We start from the raw sequence: 13,372 nt of genomic DNA, 5'->3' as shown, positions 1-13,372 counted from the left end.
AAATAAACATAAAATAGCTTAATTTTATACTATTTGTGAAAATTACTTGGAAATTACCCAAACAAACCTTGGAATGACAGTTTAACTTCTGGTGAAAATGTTCAAGCCTACCTTGATATCATTGACTGGCAAGTCAGTTCTAGTATGAAAATAACACAAATTTATATCTAAATTTTAAGTTTTATGAAACAAATTCATGTTAGAAATATTTGTTTAACTAATATTAAAATAATTGTATAAAAATCAGCCGGACCCTAAGATGACAGTTTTTGTGAGTTGCGCGTATTCACCGACAAATGGCCAGTGGGCCTCGTCAGATCCGCCCATTAATTACGCAACTCAAAATTAGCATGGGAAACTTTTTTTTCGTGACGGCATTCGCGGCACGCTCCTTTCAACTGTTCTAGACTAATATTTGGACGAGGCGTATCTCTAAACAAGTTTTTTTGAAAAATGATTCTAAACTGCTTATTTTGTCGTTTTAAACCGAAACAAGGCAAAAAGTATATTTATTTAAATTATTCGCCATTTCCAAAAATTTGGCTAGATAATATCAAAGGGTGTCATCTTAGGCCCACTGGGCCCACAAAAAGAGGTACGCTCAGTTTGTATGGGAGCTGTCAGCATGCTCCCGGGCTGATAAAAATCAAGCAAAAAAAAAATGATTGGAAATGTGAAAAATTGTGCAACATTTTTTGGCCTTCTCACGTCGTTATCTCAGCACCCACTATTTAGATATGGGACGGACTAGATTGGAGCGGCAGTGCTTGTTTACATCGTTTATAGCGTAAATAAGTCATAAATCATGAATCTACGGGTCATGGGTTGGTTTTGCCTTCTTCATCTCGATGAGGAAAGGCTATAACATTACTCAAAAAATGAACTTCTTTACTCGACCTCGTAGACCCACCTTCACGTATACCTATCAACTCAGAATCAAATTCTGAACAAATGTCTGTGCGTGTGTATGTCTGCAAGTCCGTGCACCGAAAAATATGCTCACGATTATCTCCGGACTGGCTGAACAGATTTGGACCGTTTTGGTCTCATTCGATCTATATTGGGGTCCCACAAGACCATAGTTAATATTATGAAGTTATGACAAGTACTTCAAAAGTTATGCTAAAAAACGATTTTAGCTAAACTTCGGAAGATTGTAAAAAGGGTGGTTTTTGTCAGAAAACTGTAGTAAACTAAAACTCAAGCTAAAACTGGTAAACTTAAAATGTCGTCAAACGACCATTTTCTGCAAATTTACAAACCAGACTGAAGACCTGTCGTCCCCGACGAAAGTCTTACGACCCGATCGGTTCAAGCACACCCACACACGCTCAAGCGCCGCGCGTTTCCGAACCGACGTTTTGCCGACGTTCATCAGCTTTGCAACCATCGGTCTTTACCGCTCTCGTCAATTTCTCTCTCTTTCTTTTCCAACGCTTCACGTTGCGCAGACATACCCAACCTAGACGAAGCACTCACACTCAAACAGCCATACATGCGTTGCTGACCCTTTTCATGACACACGAGGTTGCACTCGCGTCGTGTGCGTCGTCGTAACAATCGAATTTCGACTCTAACATTTTAAACGGTCATAGTTTATATATATTACATATTATTCATTTGATAATTTAATCAATTAAGTTTATTTTTTTGCATCATTCCTTATCTTTGTCTTATTCTCTACAAAAACCTGTCATGCTATTTATTGTTAGAAAGGTATTTGAAAGACCTTTCCAACGCGTTCAAAATATTGAAGATCTGACTACAACACTTTTTTGAGGATGGATCTCAAATATTTTGATGAAAAAGTTGTCCGGATCGATCATGCGATCCATCGTTGGATAGGTAATAAAAAGACCTTTCCAACAAGCCCAAAAGATTGAGGATCTGACAAACCTATCAAAAGTTATAAGTACTTTAGTGTTTTTATTTACACTTTTTTAAGCTGGATCTCAGATATTTTGATAAAAATAAAGTGTTATTTTTACACTTTTCAAGACTGTGTAGTGAAGGAATGCACCAACCACCAAAAGGTGAATTAAGTTTTTTTTTGCTTTTGTGAGTCTATCAGGATTGTGTAGATTTTTGTAAAGTTTTTTATTATTTGTGTTTTTTTTTCAATTAATATAGTTGTTTTAACTAAGTCGCATACATTTTAAATCCAGTTGGAACAAATGTAAGTAAATGATTGTATTATAATTAATGCTCAAAAATGAAGATGGATTATTTTCTTTTTCAGTCGGCATTTAAGACGAAAAAAGGATGACGGATCCACAACCCTCGGCCATCAGTGGGGACAGCATCGCTCAAAGCTTTTCAGCCGGTAGACTTGGCGGTGACGGTGAAGAGTATCAACGACTTTTTGCGCTTATGCTGATTCAGCGAGCTTCGCGAAAACATATACCGTTCGAATTAGCCTTTGAGCATAAAGATCTTATCAAATTTGAGGACGTTGTTCTGCACCTGGAGGAACCTCGGCAGTGGTGGTTATTTCAAAACAAGCACAAAAAACGGAAAAATCAGAGTGATCGAACGATAAAATCCCTATTATCATTATCGGCTGATAATGAGTTTGCACTTTTTCAATATATAGAAGGTTATCAAAAAGTGGTGAAAAATTGGAAACATGGAAAACATAAAAAATGGTTTTGTCTGTTCACAAATATTGGATTCAGGGAAGAGGCTGGCCTACAAGAAGATTTTACTTTTGAAGGGGAAGTTAAGAAGGTTATAATATTCAATTGCGGAAAATTTATTCAATTCAAAGGATTAGAGAGTAAAATGTTTAATAAAATTAATGAAGATTTTAACGAATTAGTTGATGCAATACACACGATGTTTAAAGAGGGATTAATTGAAAATTCAGTTACCAACTGTAAAGCACTTTTGCTACCAGTCATTAATGCAACCGAAAGTGAGGTAACATTTTCGAAAAACTTTCTTGAAAACCAACTAGATGAGGATTTGTTTGATCACCTGGTGGAGAAGTTTGAACAGGATCTCGGTGCAGTATCATCCAATTCAGAAGAAGTGTTAAAATTTTGGAACGAACAATGGGAGACCCCAGAGAAAAAGAGAAAAACAAAGATACCATCTTATACAAGCAAGGAAACCATTCAAGAGTTTTTCAAAGATTTTATACTGGCATATTCCCAACCAGATTTGGACGAACTAGAAATGCTCATGTCTGAAGAAAGTCGACTGTGGATGCGAGATTGGATTCGGCCAGATGATTTTGGGAGGTTTTCAAATGATCAAATTGGAAACTTTTTTCGTACTTTTAAGAAAGAATTTATAAATTGGGAGAAGCCAGTTCAAAATAATAAAAGTTTTTTGAGGCTTTGCGATGGTAACACTTATTTGAAACAGGCAGAAAAAATATTACGTAATGAGGTTGAAAAGTGTGCCAATCGATCTTGTGTTAGTTTCGAACAAATTGAAGGATATTATATAAATCGCCAGCTAAAATGCCAATCCCAATGTATAAAAGATGTTTTCATGGTTGACCAACTTCCCAAAAATGAAGAGCAATTTTATGCTGTCACGGCTGAACCTGGCATGGGCAAAAGTACACTGATGCAATATTTGGCATATAATGTCCAAAGAAAGTATTCTGATGTTACTGTATTTTTACTGTATTCAAGTAATTTTCATGGGACAATTCCGAGCGTTGAACAATTGGAAGATATTTCAAATAAAAACGTTTTCAAATCTTTTTTATCCCCTGAAAACATTCACCTTATTGTAAAAGATGATAAAACTAAAATCAATTTGTTCATCGATGCTTTAGATGAGTTGAGTGTTTCGAGCCAATATCAAATACTTAAGTTAATCAAAGTTCTCTTAACCAAAAAAAATCTTAAAATTGTTGTTAGCTGTAGAAACCATGTGCTGGGTAAGCTTTCAAATCAGTTTGGTGTGAAGCTTCTGGAAATACAGGCATTCACTGAAGACGAACAGAAACAATTTTTCATAAAAGTTTGGAAAGATATTTCAGATAATAGGGATACACTTGAAAGTTTTTCAAACAAACTCATTCAGAAAATAAATAATGACATTGACTGCAATACAAATCAATTTACTAGTCTTCCATTGACGATTAAAATGGTAACCGAGATTTACTCAGCATCATATAAAAAATATTGTAAATTTAGAAAATCCGTAGAAACTTTCTTCGAAAAAAATGAATTTAACGTTGTTGTCTTGTTTGAAAACATTACTTCAAAATGTATAAAAATAGCAATTAATAAAAAGTGTAAAGTGGACAACAATGCTGAGCTTGACCCATTTTTTGACAGCACACATAAGGCCATCGATAACGATTACCAAATATTTGCAGCAAAATATTTATTTGCTAACGATATAGAGTTGATTCCTTTCATAACCAATAAATTGTTTGGGTCGGTTGAAGGAAGCATAAAAGAACAACAATCACTTTTAGTTGAAATACAGTCAGGTTCTCCTGAGTTCACTCACGAGTCATATCGAGAATATTTTGCAGCTAAATTTTTGTTCGAGTATGTAGGAAAAAAACCAATAATTTATTGCATTTCTGAAATTTTGGAAGTTTTAATTAAGCATAAAATTATGCGAAACTTTTTTTTCGGTTTGATGTATTCTATAACAAAAAACGACATGAACCGACTCATGTTTTTGTCAAATTTACATCAAGTTGTTTTATTGTGGTCATGCGATGACGATAACGTTTTCCAAGACCAATCACTTTTGAATCAAGCCAAGGTTTCTATTATTCAGAAAATATGTGATTACTTGGTCTCTAAAATCACGTGCAAATCAGATGCAGATGAATCAATCGCTAAAACCTCTGATACAAATAAACCTCTGATACTACCGTTTCAAATAATAAACAGCAAAGCAAAGCAAAACAGTTTAAAAAAGAAAGATTTTTGGAGAAAATATAAGGAAATGATTCATCTTCCAAAAAGTCCTAAAAACGAAATATCTGAATTCTGGAATGATGTTTGTCAGTTGACAGATAGTCAAATAAAATATTATAAAATGAAAAAAAAACTTGGATCAAAGTCTCATTTAATAAATCATCAAAACAGTGCACAGTGGGAAAAAAGGACCCAAAAAATTACCGCAACATGATTTCACGCAAACCATCGATTGCTATACACCAAAAGCTTCGTTTTTGCACCAGGAACAATAATCCGATAAAAAATTGCACTGCACGGACCGGTGGCCGGAGTACAGGCCACCGGAAGATCCGGATTTTTGGAAAAAGTGTCAGATTTATCCAATTGTGAACTGATAAGCTTTCTTCTACCATGAATAGGCATGCAAAACAATCCTAGATTAATATTAAATACCATAGGACCCATCGGAACCGGTTCCACCGATCTCCGGTGGCCACATCCGGAACCGCAATAGGAAACAGCGTAAACTAGTCATGCGACGTATCAAACTTCTTGATTTTGGATGGAGAGTATCCTTCAAATGTATTTTTGCCTCCGGTGACCGGTTCCCAGGTTCTCCTGGTGGCCACATCCGAAGATCGAAAACGAAACTATTGGCACTACGCCCCCCGGGGCATGGCCTTCCTCTAACGTGGGATTTCTGCTCCAGCGCCTCTGACGAGACAGGAGAAACCGGGACCGACGTTTTACTTCACCATCCGATAGAAGCTCAGTGGATAAGGCGGGAATCGAACCCGCGTCTCATAGCATCATCGGGATCGGCAGCCGAAGCCGCTACCCCTGCGCCACGAGACCCACATCCGAAGATCATATTTGGCAAATTCCTGAAACCACTCTTGCGACATATCAAACTTCATGTTTTTAAAAGAGGAGTGTATAACTCATGTCCCCATCCAGAATCAAGAAGTTTGATACGTCGCATGACTAGTTTACGCTGTTTCCTATTGCGGTTCCGGATGTGGCCACCGGAGATAGGTGGAACCGGTTCCGATGGGTCCTATGGTATTTAATATTATTCTAGGATTGTTTTGCATGACTATTCATGGTAGAAGAAAGCTTATCAGTTCACAATTGGATAAATCTGACACTTTTTCCAAAAATCCGGATCTTCCGGTGGCCTGTACTCCGGCCACCGGTCCGTGCAGTGCGATTTTTCATCGGATTATTGTTCCTGGTGCAAAAACGAAGCTTTTGGTGTATAGCAATCGATGGTTTGCGCGAAATCATGTTGCGGTAATTTTTTGGGTCCTTTTTTCCCACTGTGCAGTGAAAGCCAAAGTCCACTACACATAGCTGTTTTGAGTTCGTCGATCAATGTTGTAAAGTTTCTGGTTAAAACAGACATAAATTTAAACTTGACCGATAAAGATGGCAACACTGCACTGCATTTGGCTGTTAAACAAGTAAACACTGAAATCGTTAAACTGCTGGTTTCAAGTGAGGCAAATGTTTACGCAACTAATAAAGCGAAAAAAACTCCATTGGATTTGATATCTTTTGAAAATTCTCCTGATATCTTATTATGTTTATTAGAAAAACATTTCATGTTCAAATGTGACATTGTTTTCAAGAATTCTTTACTTTTTTATGCTGCATTTTTCGGGTGTATGAAATCCGTAAATATTCTCGTTGAAAGTAGTGTTAATGTTAATAGTGAAGACAGTGAAAAAAATACAGCTTTACACTTTTCTGCTCGAGAAGGGCATAAACAAATTGTTGAATACTTGATAAATAAAGGAGCTGAAAGCAATGTACAAAATAGTAATGGAAAATCACCACTCATGTTGGCACTGGAACAAGGTCATCATGCCATTGTTTCCATCTTAAAAGAACATTCAGCAAAACCCGATTTACGACTCTTACAAACAATGTTAAGAGAATCTGTTATAAAAAACCAGGAAAACGTGTTGAAGTCATTGATTGAAGTTGGTGCTGAAGTAAATTTCCAGGATGAAAAAACAGGAAAAACTCTTTTTCATCTTCATTTGGTACAGAATGATACTTTTCCAAAACCAAACATTATTAAGTTGTTGATAGAAGCTGGCGCGATAGTTGAAAAATTTGATAATGAAGGCAATTCCCCTTTACATCATGCTTCAAAATATGAAGCTATTTTTCCACTTTTAATTAATCACTGTTGTAAAATAAATCGATATAACTCCAATAAAGAAACACCACTCCATTTGGCACTAGAAGCCAAAAAATCATTCGCGGCACGATTGTTGTTATTTAAGCAAGCTTGTATTCATCTCACCGACACAAATGGCAACACTGCCTTACACGTGGCATTGAAAAATAATCTTCAAGACGTTGCAAATATTTTAATACATCTCGACTCAAACGTTAACAGTCAAAATTCGAAAGGAGAAACTCCACTTCATCTGGCAGCAATAAGCGGTAATTTAGCGGCCGCGAGAAGATTAATAGAAAATGAAGCATCTGTGACTGCAAAAACCAAAGAGGGAAAAACTGCTCTAGATTATGTGGAGAAAGGCAAAATGAGTGCAAAAGTTCGGAGGTTACTCTTCGAACTTGTCAAAACAAAAATGCCAAAGTAAAAATGATTACGATCCACAAATTGTAATACCCAAAGCATTTGGGAATGGAAGTTGTCAAATATATTTTTAAAAGAGATAAGGAAGCACGTTCTGACGATTTTTAATGAATTCCAATCTAACCAGTGCAGAAATTTTTAACTAAGTATCAAAGAATTATGTCTATTGTGCTTGTAAATAAAAGTTAATTTAAAACGTGATAATGAAATTAATAACAATTACAATAAATACAAGTTCGATTCCTGAATTTCTATGCAAGCCAATACGAAAACAATTCCATTGAAAAGGTAAACAGAAGGAAAACGCTCATTAAAAAAGCTCAGAGAACCCAGTCCGTCGAACATTGACTTCCAGGGAAGGCAAAAAAATGCCGATCACGTAATCGGTTCTCTTCCTCTTCCTCCAGCCATCGAAATCCCAGAATCGAACCCAGTAAAGTCGATTTCCCCGCTCAAACCAGTCCCAGAGCAAAAAATCACAACAAAGGAGGCCATTTTTTGTGTTCGTCGCGATGGTTGCCCCCAAAGCGCTTTCCTCGCGGCATGCTGCGATTGACTGACGTAATTGCATTATGTGCGAAACATCAATTTGAGACCACTTAAAAGGATTAAGACACTCAGTCGCCAGCCAGCGACAAGTTAAGACGTGTTTTGCTCGTGTTGTCATCTCGCGTGCTTGGAAGTTTTTGACAGATGGAGGTGGAGGAATCCTCCGAGGAGGAAGATTTTCGTCCCGTCCGCGGGAATCGGAAGCGGAAGAAGTCCAGCGAGGGCACTGGAATCGGCATCGAAGGAGAAAAAGTTGAGAGGACCCTGCTCAACAACAACAAGTTCAGCCCGCTAGCGGATAACAAAAACAACAACAATGCCAGCCCAGCAGGAGGAGGGGAAGCCCCGGCGGTTCCACCACCCGGCCAGTCGGCAGGTAAACAAAAGCAACAACCTTTGGTGGTGAAGAACATCTAAGGGTGCGGACTTCATCCGTAGGCGCCAGCAGGCGTCGAAACCGAAACCGCTGGCAAGGAAGGCGGAGAAGCAGAGTCCAGCAGTTCCGGCGTTCACGCCGGCGGAGTTCCTTCCGTTGCCAGGTGCAGTCCCGGACGGAAAATCGAAGGATCGCCCTCGCCCCGCAGGAAGAAGCCAAGGTGGCCCCCGAGACGGTGGAGCCACGGAGAAGGAAGCCGGGGAGGTACTCTACAGTTCGGCTGAGCTGTGGGGTATTTTCTCCGAGTACATCGGCAGGTTCAAGACCTGCAAGACCCGCTTGGACCAAGTAACCCTCGTCAGTTACATGATCTCCAAGTATGGAAATTTAGGAGTTTTTTTTTTGTTATTATATATTGTTTTACTGATCCTCGGTCCCAACCTGGTCACAGCACCTAAAAGGACCTAATAAAAATAAGTTAAGAAAAAAAGATCGGTTACTCAACGCGACGTCACGACAGGTGAAACCCCACTGGCGGAAAAAGGTGAAATCCTGAGCTGCTCGGAATCAGAGCGGAAATAATAAATTTTAAAAGCAAATCTGGGACGCGGCTTCAGATTGGTTGGCGTGATTGTCACAGGAAAATCACGAAAAATGTGTTTTAAAAGAATGCGGCTTTCCTATCTCAATTGTGATAAAAATCTCACAAATTCGTTTGAAAATTCAGTCAATTTAAATAAATCTCAAGTGAAATAAACATTCCTGAAAAGTGTGCCAAGACCGAACAAAATTGAAATTCAAAAGCTAGCTAAAATCTCATCACTGTGAACTTCTTATAAATTCCACACGTGACAACCCTTTTTTGGCTTTCTTTCTTTTCAAAAATTTCCAAACAAATAACATTACAGCAAATCAATGGCAAATAGAAAAACGGCGTTTCAATCCGAAAGCAATCTGTTTTTTGTTCGATTCAATCGCGGCCGACCCTTCTATTGTAATGAAATTCCCTTGAAAAAAAGGTCTTTTGCTTTTCTGGTAGAGACTTCTTTTCTATTGAAATTGATTCTTTTTTTTTGCACAGATGAGGGTAGTACATAAATTTGTAGGCATACTCAAAATACTCTTTTCTTAAAATCGGTCTTTTTGTGTCAACGTGCATGTTTTTGTGAGACTTGCATCAGTTGTCTTATTGTCACATCATTTTCATAATAAATTATTATTAATTATGCAGATCTGGTAACCCTGGCTAAAGTTATTAGTTTAAGGTAAAATCTAACAAAACTTTTCAAATGCATGCTTTCGTGTTTTTTTTATGAAAATGACTTTAGAAACAGTTCTATTGCCAAAGAAAAATTAAAACTGGAAATCTGTCAAACCTTCAAGAATTTTTATCTCTTGAATTATTTATTTAAAATCTGAAAATCAACAACCTTAAAAAATGATAATTCGATCTCATTTATAATACAAATTCTTATCAAAAATGGATAATCACATCATTTCTGAACGACCAACATTCATCTCTCCCGGCCAAAAAATCTCAGCCTCATTAGACATTCTATCGGAAGCTCCACTGGACAACAACTTGGGTGGAAACGGTCCGCAACTCCACCCCACTCGATTTGGCCAGTAACGAAAACAATACGAAAACAATTCCATCGAAAAGGTAAACAGAAGGAAAACGCTCATCAAAATAGCTCAGAGACCCAATCCGTCGAACACCGACTTCCAGGGAAGAACAAAAAATGCGGATCACGTAATCGGTCCCCTCATTTCCCTTCACCGTCCTCCAGAATCCCAGAATCGAACCCAGTAAAGTCGCTTTCCCCGCTCAAGCCAGTCCAGTCAATGCAGTGTTCCCAGAACAAAAAAAAAGCGCAACAAAGGAGGCCATTTTTTGTGTTTGTCGCGACTGACGTAATTGCATTATGTGCGAAACGTCAATTTGAGACCACTTCAAAGGATTATGACGGAAAATAACCTTTAGGGACCGCGCGTGTTGCAGATTTTTCTCTTTTTTTCAGGACGAAAAAAGAAAGCCATAACACTCAAACCCTGACTGAAAAGTCCGTCAGACGTCTGTCGTTTGTCGTCCGTGCAATTGTACGACGTCGCTCGACAATGTCGTGCGACTTTCGCGCGAATGTCATACGTTTTTGCACCAAAATGTCGTATTTGTCGTGCGATCGATGATCGAAATTGTACGACATTGTCGTACGACATTCGACCGACGTCGCACGGTTTTGTTATTTATAATGTCGTGCTATTGTCGTGTGCTGTCATTTCGGATTTTTAGGTTATGTTGCAGTTGAAAAAAACTGTTGTTTTGTTTTTATTGTTTTTTTTTTATTTCAACTGTCAAAATTTCAAAAAAATATTTACTTGTTCACTTAATTTCACTTGCGGATCGCCGATTCTTCTCCAACTTTGCTTCCTTCGGGATTTGCCTTGACCGCAGCTTCCGGCTTGGATGTTGGAGGTGGCCGTGGCAGCATCTTGGCCGTGTTGGACTTTTGCTCCTCGACGCGCTGATCAAAACCCGGATGCGACACCTTGGCGACGATCTTGAACCTCCGACGGATTGATGTTTACCGGAGTACGAGAGGCTGCTTCCTTGGGTTCTACGGAAGCCACGCGAGACCACACGGGGACGCATGGTTTCCGGCAGGATCAGATCAGAATATGTTTGTTGCCTGAAAAAATATAACATCAATCAACAATTGGCAAGAATTTTCTAAATTAAATTCAGAATTCAATAATAATAATAATAAAATTTCAAAACAATACAATTTCAAATATGTAATATTCAAATATTTTGTAACTATAAAAGAAAAACTAAATTTATTTATTCTCGCTTACTTTTACAAAATGTCCTATGTACACTGAAAACCCATGGCGCATTGGTTTTTTAAAAAGAATTCTAATTGAAGACATTTTAAAAATTTAAATTTAAATACGTATAAAACTCAAATTACTGCAAATAATTAAAAAATCCGACAATATTATTATTATTTAAAAATTGTACCAAATTTGAGAATTCTAAAAATATTTAATGATCAAACGTTTACAAATTTCAGCATCATCATCTCATCATCAAATTCTAAAATTCTAAAATTCTAAAATTCTAAAATTCTAAAATTCTAAAATTCTAATTTTCTGAATATTAAAATTGGAGAGTACCTCAATACCAAAATCATTTACTTCAATTCGTGATATTTTTAACTCCTATTTTTCATTAGACCAAAATGTTAGATAATGTTAGATTTTTAGTATCTATGAATTGAAAAATTTTGTATTTAAGAATTAGGGAATTTTAATATTTAAATTATTGTCAATTTTAAAATTTTCATATTTTAGAGTTTATTTTTTTTTAATATTTGAAGACTTTGAGAATTTTAAATAAATGAATTGTATAATTTAAGAATATTAACAATTTGCACAATATCAAGAAATTAAATGAATTTAGAATTTTCAATTTCTTGCATTCTTAAGTTCTGGAATGCTAGAATTTTAAATTAAGAATGAAAAACTTTATAATTGAATTTTACAATTATCAAATCAAATCAGCGTTGAAGTTTTTTTTAAGCATTATTGGATTAAAAAGTTAAGAATTTGTGATGTTCATCTAATTTTTAATTTCGATCGTCCAATCGCACTCCCAGCACACCTCCTCCATCGTTTCTAAAACATGACTCACCAGTTCCATTAGATATGGAGGCAACCTCCCACGGAAAGTAAAACACCAAACACTAACGGCTTCCTTGATCGCAAACTGGTTCCTTCCCGTCCCGTCTTCCGGAATGGCTCGCCGAGTAATCCATATTTCCCGTCCTCCTATACCGCCACGAAGACCGCAATCTGGAATACAAGACAATTGGATTCGGTTGTCGCCCCCTCCGGCCGGAACTTTCCTTTTGAAAGTAATTCAATCTAGAACACAACTTACCTTTAAACTGGCCAAAATCCTCCAAAGCCTAAAACCAACAACAATTTGTTCGACTCGGTTGCAATCAAGTCCGAACAAGTTCAACTGAAGAGAACTGTCAAACTGTTTGCGTCGACGATAATCGACGTCGAATTGAAGGTAAATCGATGGAAAAAACAACGTCGGGCATGTCGAGTGTTTGTCGTACGTTTGTCGTCCTTTCGACCAATCGATATCGAAACGGTAAAATCAAAACCGTGCGACAACTCGTACGACGTGCGACATTTTTCAAACAGGGAAAGCACATTTCACTAATTAAAACCGCAACGTCATTAAGCGTAATGATTCGGCAAAAGAGGCCGCGACCGTAAAGTAATTAACTTCGTGGTGATAATTAAGCTTTTTGAGTCGTGAAAAAATAATGCACCCTTGTGTGCCTACATCCAGGCGAAAACATGCTCCCACGTGATTTATTCTATGGAAGGCGAAATTTTAGCTTCAGGCCAGAACGTCCAGCGGGGACGCGACGATGAGGGTCACTTTCGTAGCAAGCCATGACCCACTGACCACTACTCTATGATGCTGGCTGGCAGGTTTGCATCACCATCAACAAGAGTGGGTTGCTTTAATTCTAAGGGGTGAAAGGTTTGTTAATTTTTGTCAGAAGATCGAAAAATCAGTTTATTTTCTTTTTGTTGGTATTTTTAATCAGAATATTTTCTTTTTTTTAACTTTAATGTTTTATTTTTGATATTTCCATTAAATTAATCACAACAAATTCTCGTCAGGTCCATCCAGCTCTCATTCCCCTCCAATTCTTCTCAAGTGGTCTCTTTCCACCCCCTTTAAGAGGGTCCTCATTACTCGGTACTAGAGGGTGACGACTCTCGAGATTTTCAATTTCCCGGGAATCGAGAGTTGAGTTTTGCCATTTCCCGGGAATTCCCGGGACCCTGGAATTTTTTAATCAGCCAAAAGTGTCAATAACCTAAAAAGATAAGTAAAACAACGTTTCTTTTTAATGAATTCAG

General features: G+C 37.4%; 2 protein-coding genes and 1 long non-coding RNA gene across 3 annotated transcripts; 2 read left to right on the top strand and 1 right to left on the bottom strand.

Moving 5' to 3' along the window:
- The first annotated feature begins 2,168 nt into the window (after positions 1 to 2,168).
- LOC120432316 (uncharacterized) lies at positions 2,169 to 5,112 on the top strand. The gene has a single exon (XM_039597500.2). The coding sequence runs from the start codon at positions 2,263 to 2,265 to the stop codon at positions 5,110 to 5,112; it is 2,850 nt and encodes a 949-aa protein (XP_039453434.2). The 5' UTR covers positions 2,169 to 2,262.
- An 827-nt stretch (positions 5,113 to 5,939) lies between these two features.
- On the top strand, positions 5,940 to 7,513 carry LOC128092458 (serine/threonine-protein phosphatase 6 regulatory ankyrin repeat subunit A-like). The gene has a single exon (XM_052706300.1). The coding sequence runs from the start codon at positions 6,149 to 6,151 to the stop codon at positions 7,496 to 7,498; it is 1,350 nt and encodes a 449-aa protein (XP_052562260.1). The 5' UTR covers positions 5,940 to 6,148; the 3' UTR covers positions 7,499 to 7,513.
- Positions 7,514 to 10,857: 3,344 nt separating this feature from the next.
- On the bottom strand, positions 10,858 to 12,243 carry LOC120432302 (uncharacterized). The gene is made up of 2 exons (XR_005608049.2): positions 12,114 to 12,243; positions 10,858 to 11,109 (listed from the first exon to the last, which is right to left on the bottom strand). It is a non-coding gene; the product is annotated as an uncharacterized LOC120432302 (long non-coding RNA).
- Positions 12,244 to 13,372: the final 1,129 nt, after the last annotated feature.

This window comes from Culex pipiens, chromosome 1, assembly GCF_016801865.2.
Source record: "Culex pipiens pallens isolate TS chromosome 1, TS_CPP_V2, whole genome shotgun sequence".
NCBI lineage: Eukaryota > Metazoa > Arthropoda > Insecta > Diptera > Culicidae > Culex > Culex pipiens.
Note: the sequence above shows the minus strand (reverse complement) of the source record. Positions and strands in the feature narration are given on the sequence as shown.

Coding starts and splice junctions, on each gene's coding strand:
- LOC120432316 (XM_039597500.2), top strand. CDS start 2,263: ATGACGGATCCACAACCCTCGGCCATCAGTGGGGACAGCATCGCTCAA.
- LOC128092458 (XM_052706300.1), top strand. CDS start 6,149: ATGGTTTGCGCGAAATCATGTTGCGGTAATTTTTTGGGTCCTTTTTTC.